Source organism: Elephas maximus, chromosome 1, assembly GCF_024166365.1.
Source record: "Elephas maximus indicus isolate mEleMax1 chromosome 1, mEleMax1 primary haplotype, whole genome shotgun sequence".
Lineage (NCBI taxonomy): Eukaryota > Metazoa > Chordata > Mammalia > Proboscidea > Elephantidae > Elephas > Elephas maximus.
This window is the reverse complement of record NC_064819.1, coordinates 213,913,960-213,928,846: the sequence shown is the minus strand read 5'-3', so window position 1 is coordinate 213,928,846 and position 14,887 is coordinate 213,913,960. Positions and strand designations below refer to the sequence as shown.

Below are 14,887 nucleotides of genomic sequence, written 5' to 3'. Positions count from 1 at the left end.
GGAAAAGATTGAAGTTGTCAAGGATTTCATTTTACTTGGACCCACTATCAACACCAAATGAAGCAGCAGTCAAGAAATCAAAAGACATATTGCATTGGGTAAATGTGCTGCAAAAGACATCTTTAAAGTGTTAAAACACAAAGGTGTCACCTTGAGGATGAGGGTGTACCTGACCCAAACCATGGTATTTTCAATTGCCTCATAAGCATGTGAAAGGTGGACAATGAATAAGGAAGACCGAAGAAGAATTGATGGCTTTGAATTATGGTGTTGGTGAAGAATATTAAATACACCACGGACTGTCAGAAGAACAAACAGATTTGTCTTGGAAGAAGTACAGCCGGAATGCTCCTTAGAAGCAAGGATGGCGAGACTTGGTCTTACCAATTTAGGACATGTTTCAGGAGAGACCGGCCCCTGGAGAAGGACATTATGCTTGGTAAAGTAGAGGTCAGCAAACAAGAGGAAGACCCTCAGTGAGATGGAAAGACACACTGGCTTTAACAATGGGCTCAAACAAAGCAAGGACTGGGAGGATGGCGCAGGACAGGGCAGTGTTTCATTCTGTTGTACACAGGATTGCTATGTGTGGGAACTGACTCTATGGCATCTAACCTAACAAGTTCTGCTGTATCATTCTCTTCTTTATCTGTTCCTTTAATTTCTTTTTTAGCTCTCCTGTTTTCAAATTTTGCAATGGTTTTGCAGTTTTAAAAATCTCTTCTTAACACTTTTGTTGCATCTCTGAGAATTCTATGTATATTTTAATTTTATTGTGTTTTAGGTAAAAGTTTACAACATAAATCAGTTTATCATCCAAAAATTTATGCACAAATTGTTTTGTAACATTGGTTGCAATCCCTGCAATGTGTCAGCAGTCTTATTTCCCTTTCCTCCCTGGGTTCTCTGTGTCCATTTGTCCAGTTTTCCTGTCCCTCACTGCCATATTGTCTTTGTTTTTGGACAGGTGCTGCCCATTTGGTCTTGCATGCCTGACTAAGAAGCATGTTACTCATGTGTGTTATTATTGGTTTTATAGGCCTGTCTAATCTTTGGCTGAAAGGTAGACTTCGGGAATGGCTTCAGTTCTGATTTAGAATGGTGTCTGGGGACGATAGTCTTGGGAATTCCTCTAGTATCTGTCAGAGCAGTGAGTCTGGTCTTTTTTTATTAGTTTGAAATTTGTTCTAAATTTTTTCCTGATTTGTCTGGGATGCACTATTGGGAACCCATGTCAGAGCAGTCAGTGGTGGTAGCAAGGCACCGTCTAGGTCTTCTGGGCTCATGCTGATGGAGGCTGTGCTTCATGTGGTCCATTAGACCTTTGGACTAACAATTTTTTTGTGTCTTTGGTTTTCCTTATTCTCCTTTGCTCTGAATTTGATGGGACCAGTAGATGTATCTCAGATGGCCATTCACAAACTTTTAGGACCTCAGATGAGACACTCACCAAAATAGGACATCGAACATTTTCTTGATGAATTAAGTTATGCCAATTGAGCTAGATGTCCCCTGAGACCATCGTCCCGAGCTCTCAGCCTTAGTAACGCTATGACTTTGCCTTGGTCAAATAGTGCTGTGTGTTGTCTTTCCCTTCACCAAAGTTAACTTGTATACTATCTAGTTAGTGATTTCCCGTCCCCACCTAATTCCTCTCTGTTAACCATCAAAGGCTGTTTTTTTTCTGCGTGTAAACCTCTTCTTGAGTTTTTATAATAGTGGTCTCATACAATAATTGCCCTTTTGTGATTGACTTATTTCACTCAGTGTAATGCTCTCCAGGTTCATCCATGTTGTGAGATGTTTCACGGATTCATCATTGTTCTTTATCATTGTGTAGTATTCCATTATGTGTATGTACCATAATTTGTTTATCCATTCATCTGTTTATGGGCACTTAGGTTTTTTCTATTTTTTTGCTACTGTGAATAATGCTGCAATGAACATAGGTATGCATTTGTCTATTCTTGTGATGGCTTTTGTTTCTCTAGAATATATTCCAAGGAGTGGGATTGCTGAATCTCATAGTATTTCTATTTCTAGCTTTCTAAGGAGGCACCGTATCATTTTCCATAGTGGTTGTACCATTTTACACTCCCACCAGCAGTGTATAAGAGTTCCAGTCTCTCCACAACCTCTGCTATTTTCTATTTTTTTGATTAGTGCCAGTAATGTTGGGATGAGATGGTAACACATTGTAGTTTTGATTTGCATTTCTCTAATGGCTAATGATGGCAAGCATTTCCTCATGTGTCTGTTAGCCGCCTGAATGCCTTCTTTGGTAAAGTATTTGTTCATATCTCTTGCCTATTTTTTAATTGGGTTGTCTTTCTGCTGTTGAGGTGTCGAAATATTCTATAGATTCTAGAGATTAGACCCTTGTGGGATATGTTGTACCCAAATTTTTTTCCCCATTCTGTGGGTTCTCTTTTTACTGTTTTGATGAAGACTTTTGATGAGCATATCTGTTTAAGTTTTAGGAGCTCCCAGTTATCCAGTTTATCTTCTGGTGTTTGTACATTATTAGTTATGGTTTGTATTATATTCATATCATGTATTAGTGCCCCAACTCTGTCCTATAGGGTTGCTATGAGTCGGAAATGACTCAACGGCAGTGGGCGGTTAGTGTTGTCTCTAGTTTTTCTTCCATGATCTTTATGTTTTAGGTTTTATATTCAGGTCTTTGATCCATTTTGAGTTAGTGTTTGTGTACAGTGTAAGGTATGGGTCCTGTTTCATTTTTTTAGAGATGGACATACAGTTTTGCCAGCACCATTTGTTAAAAAAGACTGTTTTTTGCCCCCATTTATTAGAATTTGTTCTTTTATCAAAGATCAGCTGACCGTAGGTAGATGGATTTACATCTGTTTTCTCCATTCTGTTTCATTGGTCTATGTGCCTGTCTTTGTACCAGCACCAGGCTGTTTTGACAACCGTGGCTGTATAGTATGTTCTGAGATCAGGGAGTGTGAAGTTTCCTACTTTGTTCTCTTTCTTCATTAATGCTTTGCTTATATGGGACTTCTTTCTTTTTCATATAAAATTGTTGATTAGTTTTTCCATGTTGTTTACACATGTCAGTGATTGCTTTTTGGATCGGGATTGCATTATATCCATAGATTGCTTTGGGTAGAAATGTCATTTTCAGAATCCTGAGTCTTCCTATCCGTGAGCACAATATGCTTTTCCATTTATGTTGGTCTTTTTGGTTTCTTGCAATAATGTTTTGTAGTTTTCTTTGTATAGGTCTTTTACATCCCTGGTTAGATTTATGTCTAAGTATTTTATCTTGTTAGGGGGTATTATAAGTGGTATTGCTTTCTTCATTTTCTTTTCAAAGTTCTCTGTTGATGTATAAGAATCCATCTGGTTTTTGTATGCTGATCTTATATCTTGCTACTCTGCTGAATTTATTAGTTCTAGTAGTTTTCTTGTGGAATCTTTTGGGGTTTGCTATGTATTGGATCATATCATCTGCAAATGTGGATAGTTTTTCTTCTTCTTTTCCAGTTTGGTGCCCTTTCTTTCTTTCTCTTGTCTAATTGCTGTAGCTAGGACTTCCAGCACAATGTCAAATAGGAGTGGTGATAAAAGGCATCTTTGTCTTTTCCCATTCTTAGCGGGAATACTTTCAGCTTTTCTCCATTGAGAATAATGTTGGCTGTTGTATTTGTATATATGCTCTTTATTATGTTGAACAATTTCCCTCCTATTCCTATTTTATTGAGAGTTTTTATCAGGAATGAGCAATGGACTTTATCAAGTGTCTTTTTTGTGTCGATGAGATGATCACGTGATTTTTTTTTTTTTTGTTCTATTTAAGTGCTGGATTCCGTTCATGGGTTTTCTACTGTTGAACCATCTTTGCAGCTGGTATGAATTCCACTTGGTTGTGGTATATTATTATTATTTTTTTTGTATATGGTGCTGAATTCTATTGGTTAGAATATTGTTGAGAATTTTTGCATCTATATATCATGAGGAAACCATGGCGGTTCAGTGATTAAGAGCTACAGCTGCTAACCAAAAGGTTGGCAGTTCAAATCCACCAGGTGCTCCTCGGAAACTCTATGAGGCAGTTCTACTCTGTCCTATAGGGTTGCTATGAGTCAGAATCAACTCGATGGCAAAAAATTACTTTTAAAAGGTTGGCAGTTCAAATTTACCAGGTGCTCCTCGGAAACTCTATGAGGCAGTTCTACTCTGTCCTATAGGGTTGCTATGAGTCAGAATCAACTCAATGGCAAAAAATTACTTTTTTTGGTATACATCATAAGAAATACTTGTACGTAATTTTCTTTTTTTTGTAGTGCCTCTGCCTGGCTCTGGTATTGGGGTTATGCTGACTTCATAGAACGAATTCTGGAGCAGTCCTTCCTTTTCTATGTGCTGAAATATTTTGAGTAGTACTGGTGTGAGTTCTTTGAATATTCAGTAGAATTCTCCAGTGAAGCCGTCCTGCCACGGCTTTTTTTTTTTTTGTTGGGAGATTTTTTAAGTTACTTCTTCAATCTCTTCTTTTGTTATCAGTCTGTTCAGATTTTCTATCTCCCTTATGCTAGTTTAGGTAGGTAGTATGTTTCTAGAAATTTGTCCATTTTCTCTAGGTTCTCAAATTTGTTGGAGTACAATTTTTCATAATATTCTGTTATGATCCTTTTTATTTCAGTTGGATCTGTTGTAATGTTCCCAATCTCATTTCTTATTTGGGTTATTTGCTTCTTCTCCTGTTTTTCTTTTGTCAGTTTGGCCAATGGTTTGTTAATTTTGTTGGTCTTTTCAAGGAACTAACTTTTGGTCTTGTTGATTCTTTCTATTGTTTTCCTGTTCTCTATTTCATTTATTTCCACTCTAATCTGTATTGTTTCTTCTCTTCTGGTGGCTGTAGGCTTCTTCTGCTGTTCTCTTTCTATTTGTTTGAGTTGTAACCTAATTTTTGATTTTGGCCCGTTCCTTTTTGATGTAGTCTTTATTGCTATAAATTGACCTGAGTACTGCCTTTGCTCTGTCACAAAGGTTTTGGTATGATGTGTTTTCATTGCCATTTAGTCCTAGCATTTTTTTTTTTTTTCCTCTTTGGTTTCTTCTATTACCCAGGTTTTTTTTTTTTTTATTAACTTTTATTGAGCTTCAAGTGAACGTTTACAAATCAAGTCAGTCTGTCACATATAAGTTTACATACATCTTACTCCGTACTCCCACTTGCTCTCCCCCTAACGAGTCAGCCCTTCCAGTCTCTCCTTTCGTGACAATTTTGCCAGCTTCCCACTCTCTCTATCCTCCCATCCCCCCTCCAGACAGGAGATGCCAACATAATCTCAAGTGTCCACCTGATATAATTAGCTCACTCTTCATCAGCATCTCTCTCCCACCCACTGTCCAGTCCCTTTCATGTCTGATGAATTGTCTTCGGGGATGGTTCCTGTCCTGTGCCAACAGAAGGTCTGGGGACCATGGCCGCCGGGATTCCTCTAGTCTCAGTCAGACCATTAAGTATGGTCTTTTTATGAGAATTTGGGGTCTGCATCCCACTGATCACCTGCTCCCTCAGGGGTTCTCTGTTGTGCTCCCTGTCAGGGCAGTCATCGATTGTGGCCGGGCACCAACTAGTTCTTCTGGTCTCAGGATGATGTAGGTCTCTGGTTCATGTGGCCCTTTCTGTCTCTTGGGCTCTTAGTTGTCGTATGACCTTGGTGTTCTTCATTCTCCTTTGCTCCAGGTGGGTTGAGACCAATTGATGCATCTTAGATGGCCGCTTGTTAGCATTTAAGACCCCAGACGCCACATTTCAAAGTGGGATGCAGAATGTTTTCATAATAGAATTATTTTGCCAATTGACTTAGAAGTCCCCTTAAACCATGGTCCCCAAACCCCCGCCCTTGCTCCGCTGACCTTTGAAGCATTCATTTTATCCCGGAAACTTCTTTGCTTTTGGTCCAGTCCAATTGAGCTGACCTTCCATGTATTGAGTGTTGTCTTTCCCTTCACCTAAAGCAGTTCTTATCTACTAATTAATCAATAAAAAACCCTCTCCCTCCCTCCCTCTCTCCCCCCCTTGTAACCACAAAAGTATGTGTTCTCAGTTTTTACTATTTCTCAAGATCTTATAATAGTGGTCTTATACAATATTTGTCCTTTTGCCTCTGACTAATTTCGCTCAGCATAATGCCTTCCAGGTTCCTCCATGTTATGAAATGTTTCACAGATTCGTCACTGTTCTTTATCGATGCGTAGTATTCCATTGTGTGAATATACCACAATTTATTTACCCATTCATCCGTTGATGGACACCTTGGTTGCTTCCAGCTTTTTGCTATTGTAAACAGAGCTGCAATAAACATGGGTGTGCATATATCTGTTTGTGTGAAGGCTCTTATTTCTCTAGGGTATATTCCGAGGAGTGGGATTTCTGGGTTGTATGGTAGTTCTATTTCTAACTGTTTAAGATAACGCCAGATAGATTTCCAAAGTGGTTGTACCATTTTACTTTCCCAACAGCAGTGTATAAGTGTTCCAATCTCTCCGCAGCCTCTCCAACATTTATTGTTTTGTGTTTTTTGGATTAATGCCAGCCTTGTTGGAGTGAGATGGAATCTCATCGTAGTTTTAATTTGCATTTCTCTAATGCCTAATGATCGAGAGCATTTTCTCATGTATCTGTTAGCTGCCTGAATATCTTCTTTGGTGAAGTGTGTGTTCATATCCTTTGCCCACTTCTTGATTGGGTTGTTTCTCTTTTTGTGGTTGAGTTTTGACAGAATCATGTAGATTTTAGAGATCAGGCGCTGGTCGGAGATGTCATAGCTGAAAATTCTTTCCCAGTCTGTAGGTGGTCTTTTTACTCTTTTGGTGAAGTCTTTAGATGAGCATAGGTGTTTGATTTTTAGGAGCTCCCAGTTATCGGGTTTCTCTTCATCATTTTTGGTAATGTTTTGTATTCTGTTTATGCTTTGTATTAGGGCTCCTAGGGTTGTCCCTATTTTTTCTTCGATGATCTTTCTTCCTTGTCTTTTATAGTTAATTTTTCCCTTAAAGTCTATTTCATCTGAGATTAGTGTTGCCACTTCCATCTTTTTTTAGCTATTGTTTGCTTATTTTTTTATCCTTTGACTTTTAATATACTTATGTCTTTGTGCCTAAGGTGTGTCTCCTGTAGATAGCGTATTGATGGGTCATGCTCTTTTATTCATTCTGCCACTCTCTATCTCCTAACAGGTACATTTAAGTCATTTACATTCAGTGTGATTATTGACAGGTATGAGTTTATTCTGGCTGTGCCTTTTTTGTGGTGATGAGTTTTTCTTTGTTACTGTCTTATGCTGAGTTCCTTTTGTTTGTAGATTTTCTTTTTTTTTTTGTTATTACATATTTTCTGTTTACTGAGACTTTGTGTTTCTTCTTTTTTATTCTGATGAGTAGGTTTGTTAATTTTCTTTGTGGTTATCTTGAGATTTACCTTTTCCTTCCTAAGTTTGAAGTAGGCTTTTATTACTTGGTATTGCTTTCCGACTTCATCTGCTTTTGAAAGTTTTATAGGTATACCGTTTATTCCTCTTTTTATTGACTTGACGTTGCTGTCATTTACAGACTGACATCTGTTTTCCTGTTTTAAGACTTTTAACTTTGTTTTATTCTTGAGAGTTCTTTACCTAGGTTGGTGTTTGTCTGATGCTGTCTTGTGTCCTACACTCCGGTTGTTGTCTGATGTTGTTGGTTCTTTAACTGAAGGGCTACCTTTAATATTTCTTGTGTTTGGTTTTGTTTTTACTTATTTCCTTAATTTCTGTTTATCTGGAAATGTCCTAATTTTGGCATTGTTTTTGAGAGTTTTGTAGGATATATTATTCTTGTTTGGTGGTTTTTTCCTGTTAAGATTTTATACATGTCATCCCATTGCCTTCTTGCCTGTGGTTTCTGCCAGGTAATCACAATTTATTCTCATTGTTTCCCCTTTTTAAGTGACTTCTTTTTTCACAAGCTGCTTCCAGGAATCGTTTACTGTCTTTGGTTTTAGCAAGTGTGATTATGATGTTTTGAAACAAAAAATGTCCTGGTAGGAGTTGGTGGGTGGAGGCCTGGGGTAGTGGTGGGACAGTGGCTCTCTACTCACTGTGGTGTGGTATGGTAGAGGTGGTGTATGGGGCTAGGTCGGAGGAAGAAGGAAAAGAAACGGGAAAAAGAAAAAAAATTGTGCATAGGGAGCTGGTGGATTGAGGCAGGGTAGACATGTGGTGGTGGTGGGCTGGTGGCTCTCTAATCAAGGTCACACAGCGTGGCCCCATGGGAAAGTATAGGACTGGCATACAGGGCTAGGTGGGAGGGAGAAAGAAAAGGAAGAAAGGGAAGAAAAATGGTGCAGTAGGAGCTGGTAGACTGGGATGGGGGCAGACCCAGGATGATGGTCGGCTGCTAGCTCTCTAGCCAAGCAGTGTGGCACGGCCTGTTGGGAAGGGGTGGGATGGCATATGGGGTTAGATGGGAGGGAGAAAGAAAAGGAAAGAAAGGGTGAAATAATGGCAGGGCTGGTGAGTGGGGGCAGGGCGGACCCAGCTGGTGGTGGGCTGGTAGCTCTTTAGCCAAGTGCTGCAGTATGGCCTGTTGTGAAGGAGTGCGGGTGGCACATAAGGCAGAAGGGTAAGGGGTTGTAAAGCATGTTTCCCTGGTTACCAGGTGCTCTGTCTCCTGTTGGGAGCTCCGTGAAGTCACCTTCTTGTACTTCCTATGCAGGGTCATCGCTGGTTGTACCCAAAATTGGTAATGCTATGCAGCGTAAGTTGGCAGGGAACCTCCACTCAGTATCTCTCGTCATTCCGTTTTCCTTCAGTTTCTTCTTCCGTTTGGTGTTTGATCTAGTTCTTTATCCCTTCATTTGATGCTTAGGGTTCCAGGATTGACATTTTTATCTGTTTTATTTAGTTTTCTGGGTCTTTGCTGCAGAGGGATGCCATGATGCATCTGTCTAGGATGCCATGTTGGCTCCACCTCTGAGAGTTTTATATTCTAAGGCAGTTTTCTTCTGCTGCTTGTAGTAATTTTGTCTATCTATTCTGCTTGTTCTGTTTAGCCTCTATCTTTTAAGTTCTGGGGTTCCCTTAAATGCCCTGAAATTCATAAATGTTGGGTCCCTTGGCAGCCAGAAAGTTCCAACCTTAGGGTCTCTAGAGGAGAGACAAACCTTCAGACAATGGAAAACATGGCAGTCTTTGTTCTATGGGTCCTCTGTGCTGAAGTGTGCCGTAGAGGCCTCTCTGTTCTAAGACTTCTCAAGTTGCCAAATCAGTGAATGGTAGTCTTCTCATAACTGTAAAGAATTGGTCTGATTCAGCTTACCAATGATGAACCACTAATTACTTAAAAATGACATAAATAGCCTGCAATGTCTGGCATTTATTATTGTTAATCAATGAATAAGTTATATCACAACTGCCCAGGACACATCAGTGTGCAGCAACACCATGGATGGTACCTGTTAGATTAGGCCTCCCTTGTTTCTCATCTGAATGACTCCAACTTCCTTCAGTCCATTTTCAGGTTGCCATTATTTATTTAAAAAGTAAATATGATTGTATTACTGGCCTGACTAATACCCTTCTCTGACTACAAGTCGAAATCCAAACTCTTTCTTTACCTTGGCATACAAAAGTCTTCATGATCTTGCCCTAATCATCATCTATATATTCTGTGACTCGATCTTATATAAATACACTCCAGTTATACTATATTGATTTTGTCTCCTGAGTTCTTTGAGTGTAGTGACCATGTCTTACTCACATTACATTCCCAACATATATCACAGTGTCTACCACATAATGGATGCTCAATAAAATTTTCTGAATATCTAAAAATATAAATGTTTATAACTGGAAATCAGCCATATTTACCATTGTTTTCTAAATTAATGAGATTTTATTCAAAATATTGAAATGTACATTTTTTAATCACTTACCTTTCAAGATACTCAGAAATTTAAATTTCAAGAGATAGTAAAAAAATTAAAAATATATAGTATAACTCGTTTGGTTAAATAGTTATAAATTAAGCACCTGAGCTGCTAATGGAGTTTCTTCATCTGGCATCATATAATGGCGCAATAAAGATTTGGATCCATCTTTATTAACTGAAGAAGAAGATTTATGTTGCTCAACGAGATTTCTGATTTTTTTTAGTTTTTGCTCCAAGTCCAAAAGGGACAAAGAATGTTTAAGAGAAACACTAGAAACAGAAAGGAAATTGGGACAAATTAAAACTATACAACACATACTAAACACACTCTCAACAGGCTAGTATCTGAAATCCTGTTTTGTCCAGTCAAACCTGAAACTGATGACTGAAATCACTACAGGGATTGAGAAATCAGCCCTCAGTTATGGGGCAATAACAGAGCCAAGAAAAACAGCTAGAGATTTATAATGCAATATCACAGGAGATTTCACAAGACTATTCTCACTTAATTATAGTGCAATAATATTACTAGTAGAAATCAGAAGCAGATTTTAAAGTATGTCTTCTATCTCACAACCCAAATATTTCTGATTTGGATGGAAATCAATCAATAAGAAACGAAATACTAAAACTTCTCTTCTCAGTATCAAATAGTTTATGTTGATGAAGAAAAAGAATTCCACAAACCCAATACCCCAGGGTGGTGTATGTATGAATCTATAAAGAATTTCACAAACCACCACTTACCAAGTCACTAGCTTCACCAGAACAATTCTAATTTTTCTTTTATTCATTAGAATCAAAAAGTCAGAAAAGCCAAAGCCACATGCCTTACCTTCCCAAAATCTTCTGCACTGCTTGTTTAATGACAGTGATCAATTCAGTCAGGCCTATTAATGGAAAAACAAACTTCAAAGTCTTGCCCATTTTTAATGTCTCAATTATAAAAATCAATGAATTAAAATTAGTATAAAGGTCACAAATAAGAATCTTACCATCTCCAAGGAGGTGCTGAATACTTGATAAATATTGCTGTTGGACATCTGGGGGAGCAAGAACTGTCTGTACAAAATAGAAATAAGGTTATATTATCCAAGTTTTTTTTTTTTAACCAGTAAATGTGTATTATTTTTTGAACTGATTTGCGACCTGGAATGAAAGGAAAACATAACACAACCACTCCTCACTTATTGATAGTTAGGTTGCAAAGACCAGGTTGTTACCCAAAAATCAGCATTATGCAAAAATTCAGGGTAACCACATCAGACTACTAAATGGAGGATGACTACATTATTACATAACTTCCAAATTACATCACTGCATAACTGCCAAATTACATCAATACATAACTGCCAAACTACATCATCACATAACTGCCAAATTACATCATTACAGAACTGCCAAATTACATCATTTTATAACTGCCAAACTACATCATTACATAACTGCCAAATTACATCATTTTATAACTGCCAAATCACTGAGCTTCATGGCCCAGCCAAGTTGACATATAACCTTAACCATCACTGCCCGTGTTACTCTTGCCTCGCATCTCAGCATTCGTTACTGCCAGATGTATGTCGTTAATGTGCAAAATAGTATTTTTACCATTATAGTAAATGCAAAATGTCAGATAACGAGATATTTGATAAGTGAGGACTGAGTGTGTTCTATAACATACCCAAAAGTTCAGTTCTAAAATATGAGAAGTAATTATAATGCTATAAGTTCACAATCACCTGAAGTATAAAGATCCTTGTTTCATAAAAATTGTTATCAGAATAAATAATATTCAGTTAAATTTTGAAACTTTCGAAAGAAAGGGGCAGTATTTATATTAACCTAGTAAACTTACAGTGCCATTTCTGCCAACTGCAGCATTATCCAGGTAAATGTATCCACCAATTATGTTTAACTGGACTCGTAAAAGAACAACCAGCATACAAGTACTGTATACAGCTACGATGCTTCTTGTGAAACCTTCATGGGAGAAGGAAAATCATTTGGTGTTGTTATTAAACCATACAAAGGTTTAAAATCATGAACAATCTCTGCGGCTATTTTTCATATGACTTTAAAAAATACATTTGCAACAGTTTCAAGTACAAAAATGTATCTGTTCACAATATTTCATAATTACTCTAACATAACTTGTTAAACAAAAGTTAGATATGATTTCTTGTTTAAAACAATAGCCATTATAAATATACTAATGGCTATCTAAAGGCAAACAAGAAGGGACTGGGAGGCACCAAGAGTTGCAGCCTCAGAACTCTTAAAGCCGTCTAGAAAGTCAGTTTAGTTTAAGAAGAAGAGAGGGCTGAGCATGGAAGAACTGTGGTCTTCATTGGGAGGAAATAAGAAGATAAAGCTATAAAAGAACCAGAGGAAGGTCCAGAAAGATAGGGGGAATCTGGGTGACTAGGCTTCACAGCAGCCAAAGACAAGGTTTCAACACAGAGGAGAGCGAAGGTGTTGATGGCTTCTGAGAGGTCTAGCAGGATAAGGAAAATATATGGATTTAGCAACACAAAGGTTACTCCTGATACTTGTGAGATCTGCTTGGGTGGAAATACAAAAGTGGAACAAGGAAAGTGTGTGGGAATGAAGAAGAGAAGAAAGGGAGCGTAGAAATCTTTGGCCATAAAGGGTGGGAAAAAGTACAAGTCAAAAGGAAATGCAGAGTACTAAAGCAAAAACCAAACCTGTTGCCATCAAGTCGATTTCAACTCACAGAGACCCTATGTGACAGGGATGAACCGTCCCATAGGTTTTCTAAGGCTATAATTCTTACAGAAGCAGACTGCCACACCCTTCTCCCACAGAATGGCTGGTAGGTTTGAACCACTGACCTTTTGGTTAGCAGCCAAGCACTTAACCACTGTGCAACCAGGGCTCTAGAGGGATTTAATTTGTCTACAGATAAGCAAGTCTGAAGCATCATTTAGTCAATAAGGATGAGTTGAATAAATGGGGAAACAATAAGTGAAGTATAGGTGAAGTTTTGAGACGCGTAGATATATAGGCCCCAGAGTAATTTTTTGTTTCAAATTTTCATCACTAATGAAACTTTCAAAACAACATCAAAGTAGAGTTATATCTGGCTTAGAGTAAAAAACGTTCTTTAAAGTATAATATTGTCAAGGACAATTTTATATAATCATCATTATAATAATGACACTAACAGCTCCTGAGTACTTTCTACGCCAGATAGTGATCTACTTTGTGAGAATTATTTTATTTAATCCTCATGGCAACCCTATGAGGTAGGTAAAGAAGGCTCGTTCCCATAAGAGTACAAACATGCCCCTTTATTAATGCTTTCAGGCTGTTGGTTATACAGAATATGTTGGCTTACTTATTATCTTCAGATCCTCCCATATTTCCAGCTTGTTTGAAGGCCTAAAGAAAAAAAAAAAATGAAAATAATAATCTAGATAACCTAATAGAAAAATTACGACTCTATAGATCTGTAGTCTCTTAAAATGAAAAACAATACAGGATCACTGCAGAAAACTTGGAAAATATAACAAAGCTCATGAAGTAGAGTAAAATAAAATGTCTGTAATTCCAGTGACCAATGAATGATAGCGACAATTTACAGTTAACGTCTTTCCAGTCATTCCCCCTCCCCCCCAATCATATGCATACATGTGTTATAAAATCATACAGGAAAAGCAGAAAAAATGCTTATTCTTTTCTTCTGTTTACCAGTTTTACAAATAATGAGGTGGGTCCTGGAAATCTTTCAAAGTAACTAATGAGTTGTTTTTTGTTTGAAAGTATCATTAAGAACACATGAATTTAAACATATATTTATTTGATGTGTTTCAACCCACTGCAGTTATTATCCTTATTGATGTTCAAATTCTCTATGGGAATTTTTTTGACTCAACCCCATTAGTCTTTGATAGTTTCCTTGCTTTCTGATATGAACAGTTGTTTTGGGTTCATGTTGTTCAGTTCTTGCTGAAATTACCCATTTCTCCAAGGAGCCCTGGTTCTTTATAGCCAGAAATGGTAGCTAGAGACCACAGTCTTGCAATTAAGGATATTCACCACTACCTGATAGGTCTTTTCAGTGGACAAAGCCAGAGAAATGTGTGAGCGTGTACTAATTCATTTATTTGTATGCATATATATTCAAAGTGATAAAAATACATCAAGAGTTCATACTGATACTTCCAATTCAAAATCAGGAGCAAAGGGTTTTTTTTTTTTTTTTTTTAAACTTAATCTCCTTGATCTCACATCTGTATTGCTTTTTTGCTCACACTAGAAATCAATGAAACCAACATAATTCCTAAATTGTTTTACCTCTCATGTACAAGAGTCGCAGAATAACAGCAGCAATACGAACTGAGTTTAAGGTTTTTTGTTTTTGTTGTTTCAATTCTGGTTGTCTATAGACTATATATCCTACTAGGGATACATAGACAAATTTGTGTTTTAAAGTCAGTTGGCAGAGTTTTTGTCTTTGTGGTTGTAACAACATCTACATCTATGATAATTTATTTTACTTTCAATTTTTAAAGACTGCTTTTTAAGCATTTGCTGTATTTTTATGCAAATAATGTGTATGCTATACCTTTTTGTCAACTGTACAACCCCCTCACTCGCTATTTCCCTAAGCGTGTTATATGTGTGGGCATTATTTGCAAAAAAAAAAAAAAAAAAAAATTATATATTCATAATTATGTAAACTATATGAATCAAAAGTTAAATTTATACAGCACAGTGTATTCAAAGAAGTCTACTCCTATCTCCCTTCACTAATTTTCTTCCTTCTGTATGCTGTTGTTGTTAGGTCCCCTTGAGTTGGTTCCAAGTCATAGCGACCCTATGTACAAGAGAATGAAACACTGCCTGGTCCTGCACCAACCTCACAATCATTGCTATGTTTGAGCCCATTGTTGCAGCCACTTTGTTAATTCAGCTCGTTGAA

The 14,887-nt window shown here is 37.5% G+C and overlaps 1 protein-coding gene across 2 annotated transcripts in view; it reads right to left on the bottom strand.

Annotated features, from left to right (window-relative positions):
- Positions 1 to 14,887, bottom strand: part of PEX3 (peroxisomal biogenesis factor 3) — a 56,538-nt gene that overhangs the window by 17,749 nt on the left and 23,902 nt on the right. For both annotated transcript variants that reach the window (XM_049902552.1, XM_049902553.1), the window contains exons 4-8: positions 13,301 to 13,344; positions 11,798 to 11,922; positions 10,938 to 11,004; positions 10,778 to 10,832; positions 10,044 to 10,212 (exon numbers count right to left, since the gene is read on the bottom strand). In XM_049902552.1, coding sequence (XP_049758509.1) covers positions 10,044 to 10,212; positions 10,778 to 10,832; positions 10,938 to 11,004; positions 11,798 to 11,922; positions 13,301 to 13,344 — 460 coding nt within the window. The remainder of the gene's footprint in view (positions 1 to 10,043; positions 10,213 to 10,777; positions 10,833 to 10,937; positions 11,005 to 11,797; positions 11,923 to 13,300; positions 13,345 to 14,887) is intronic.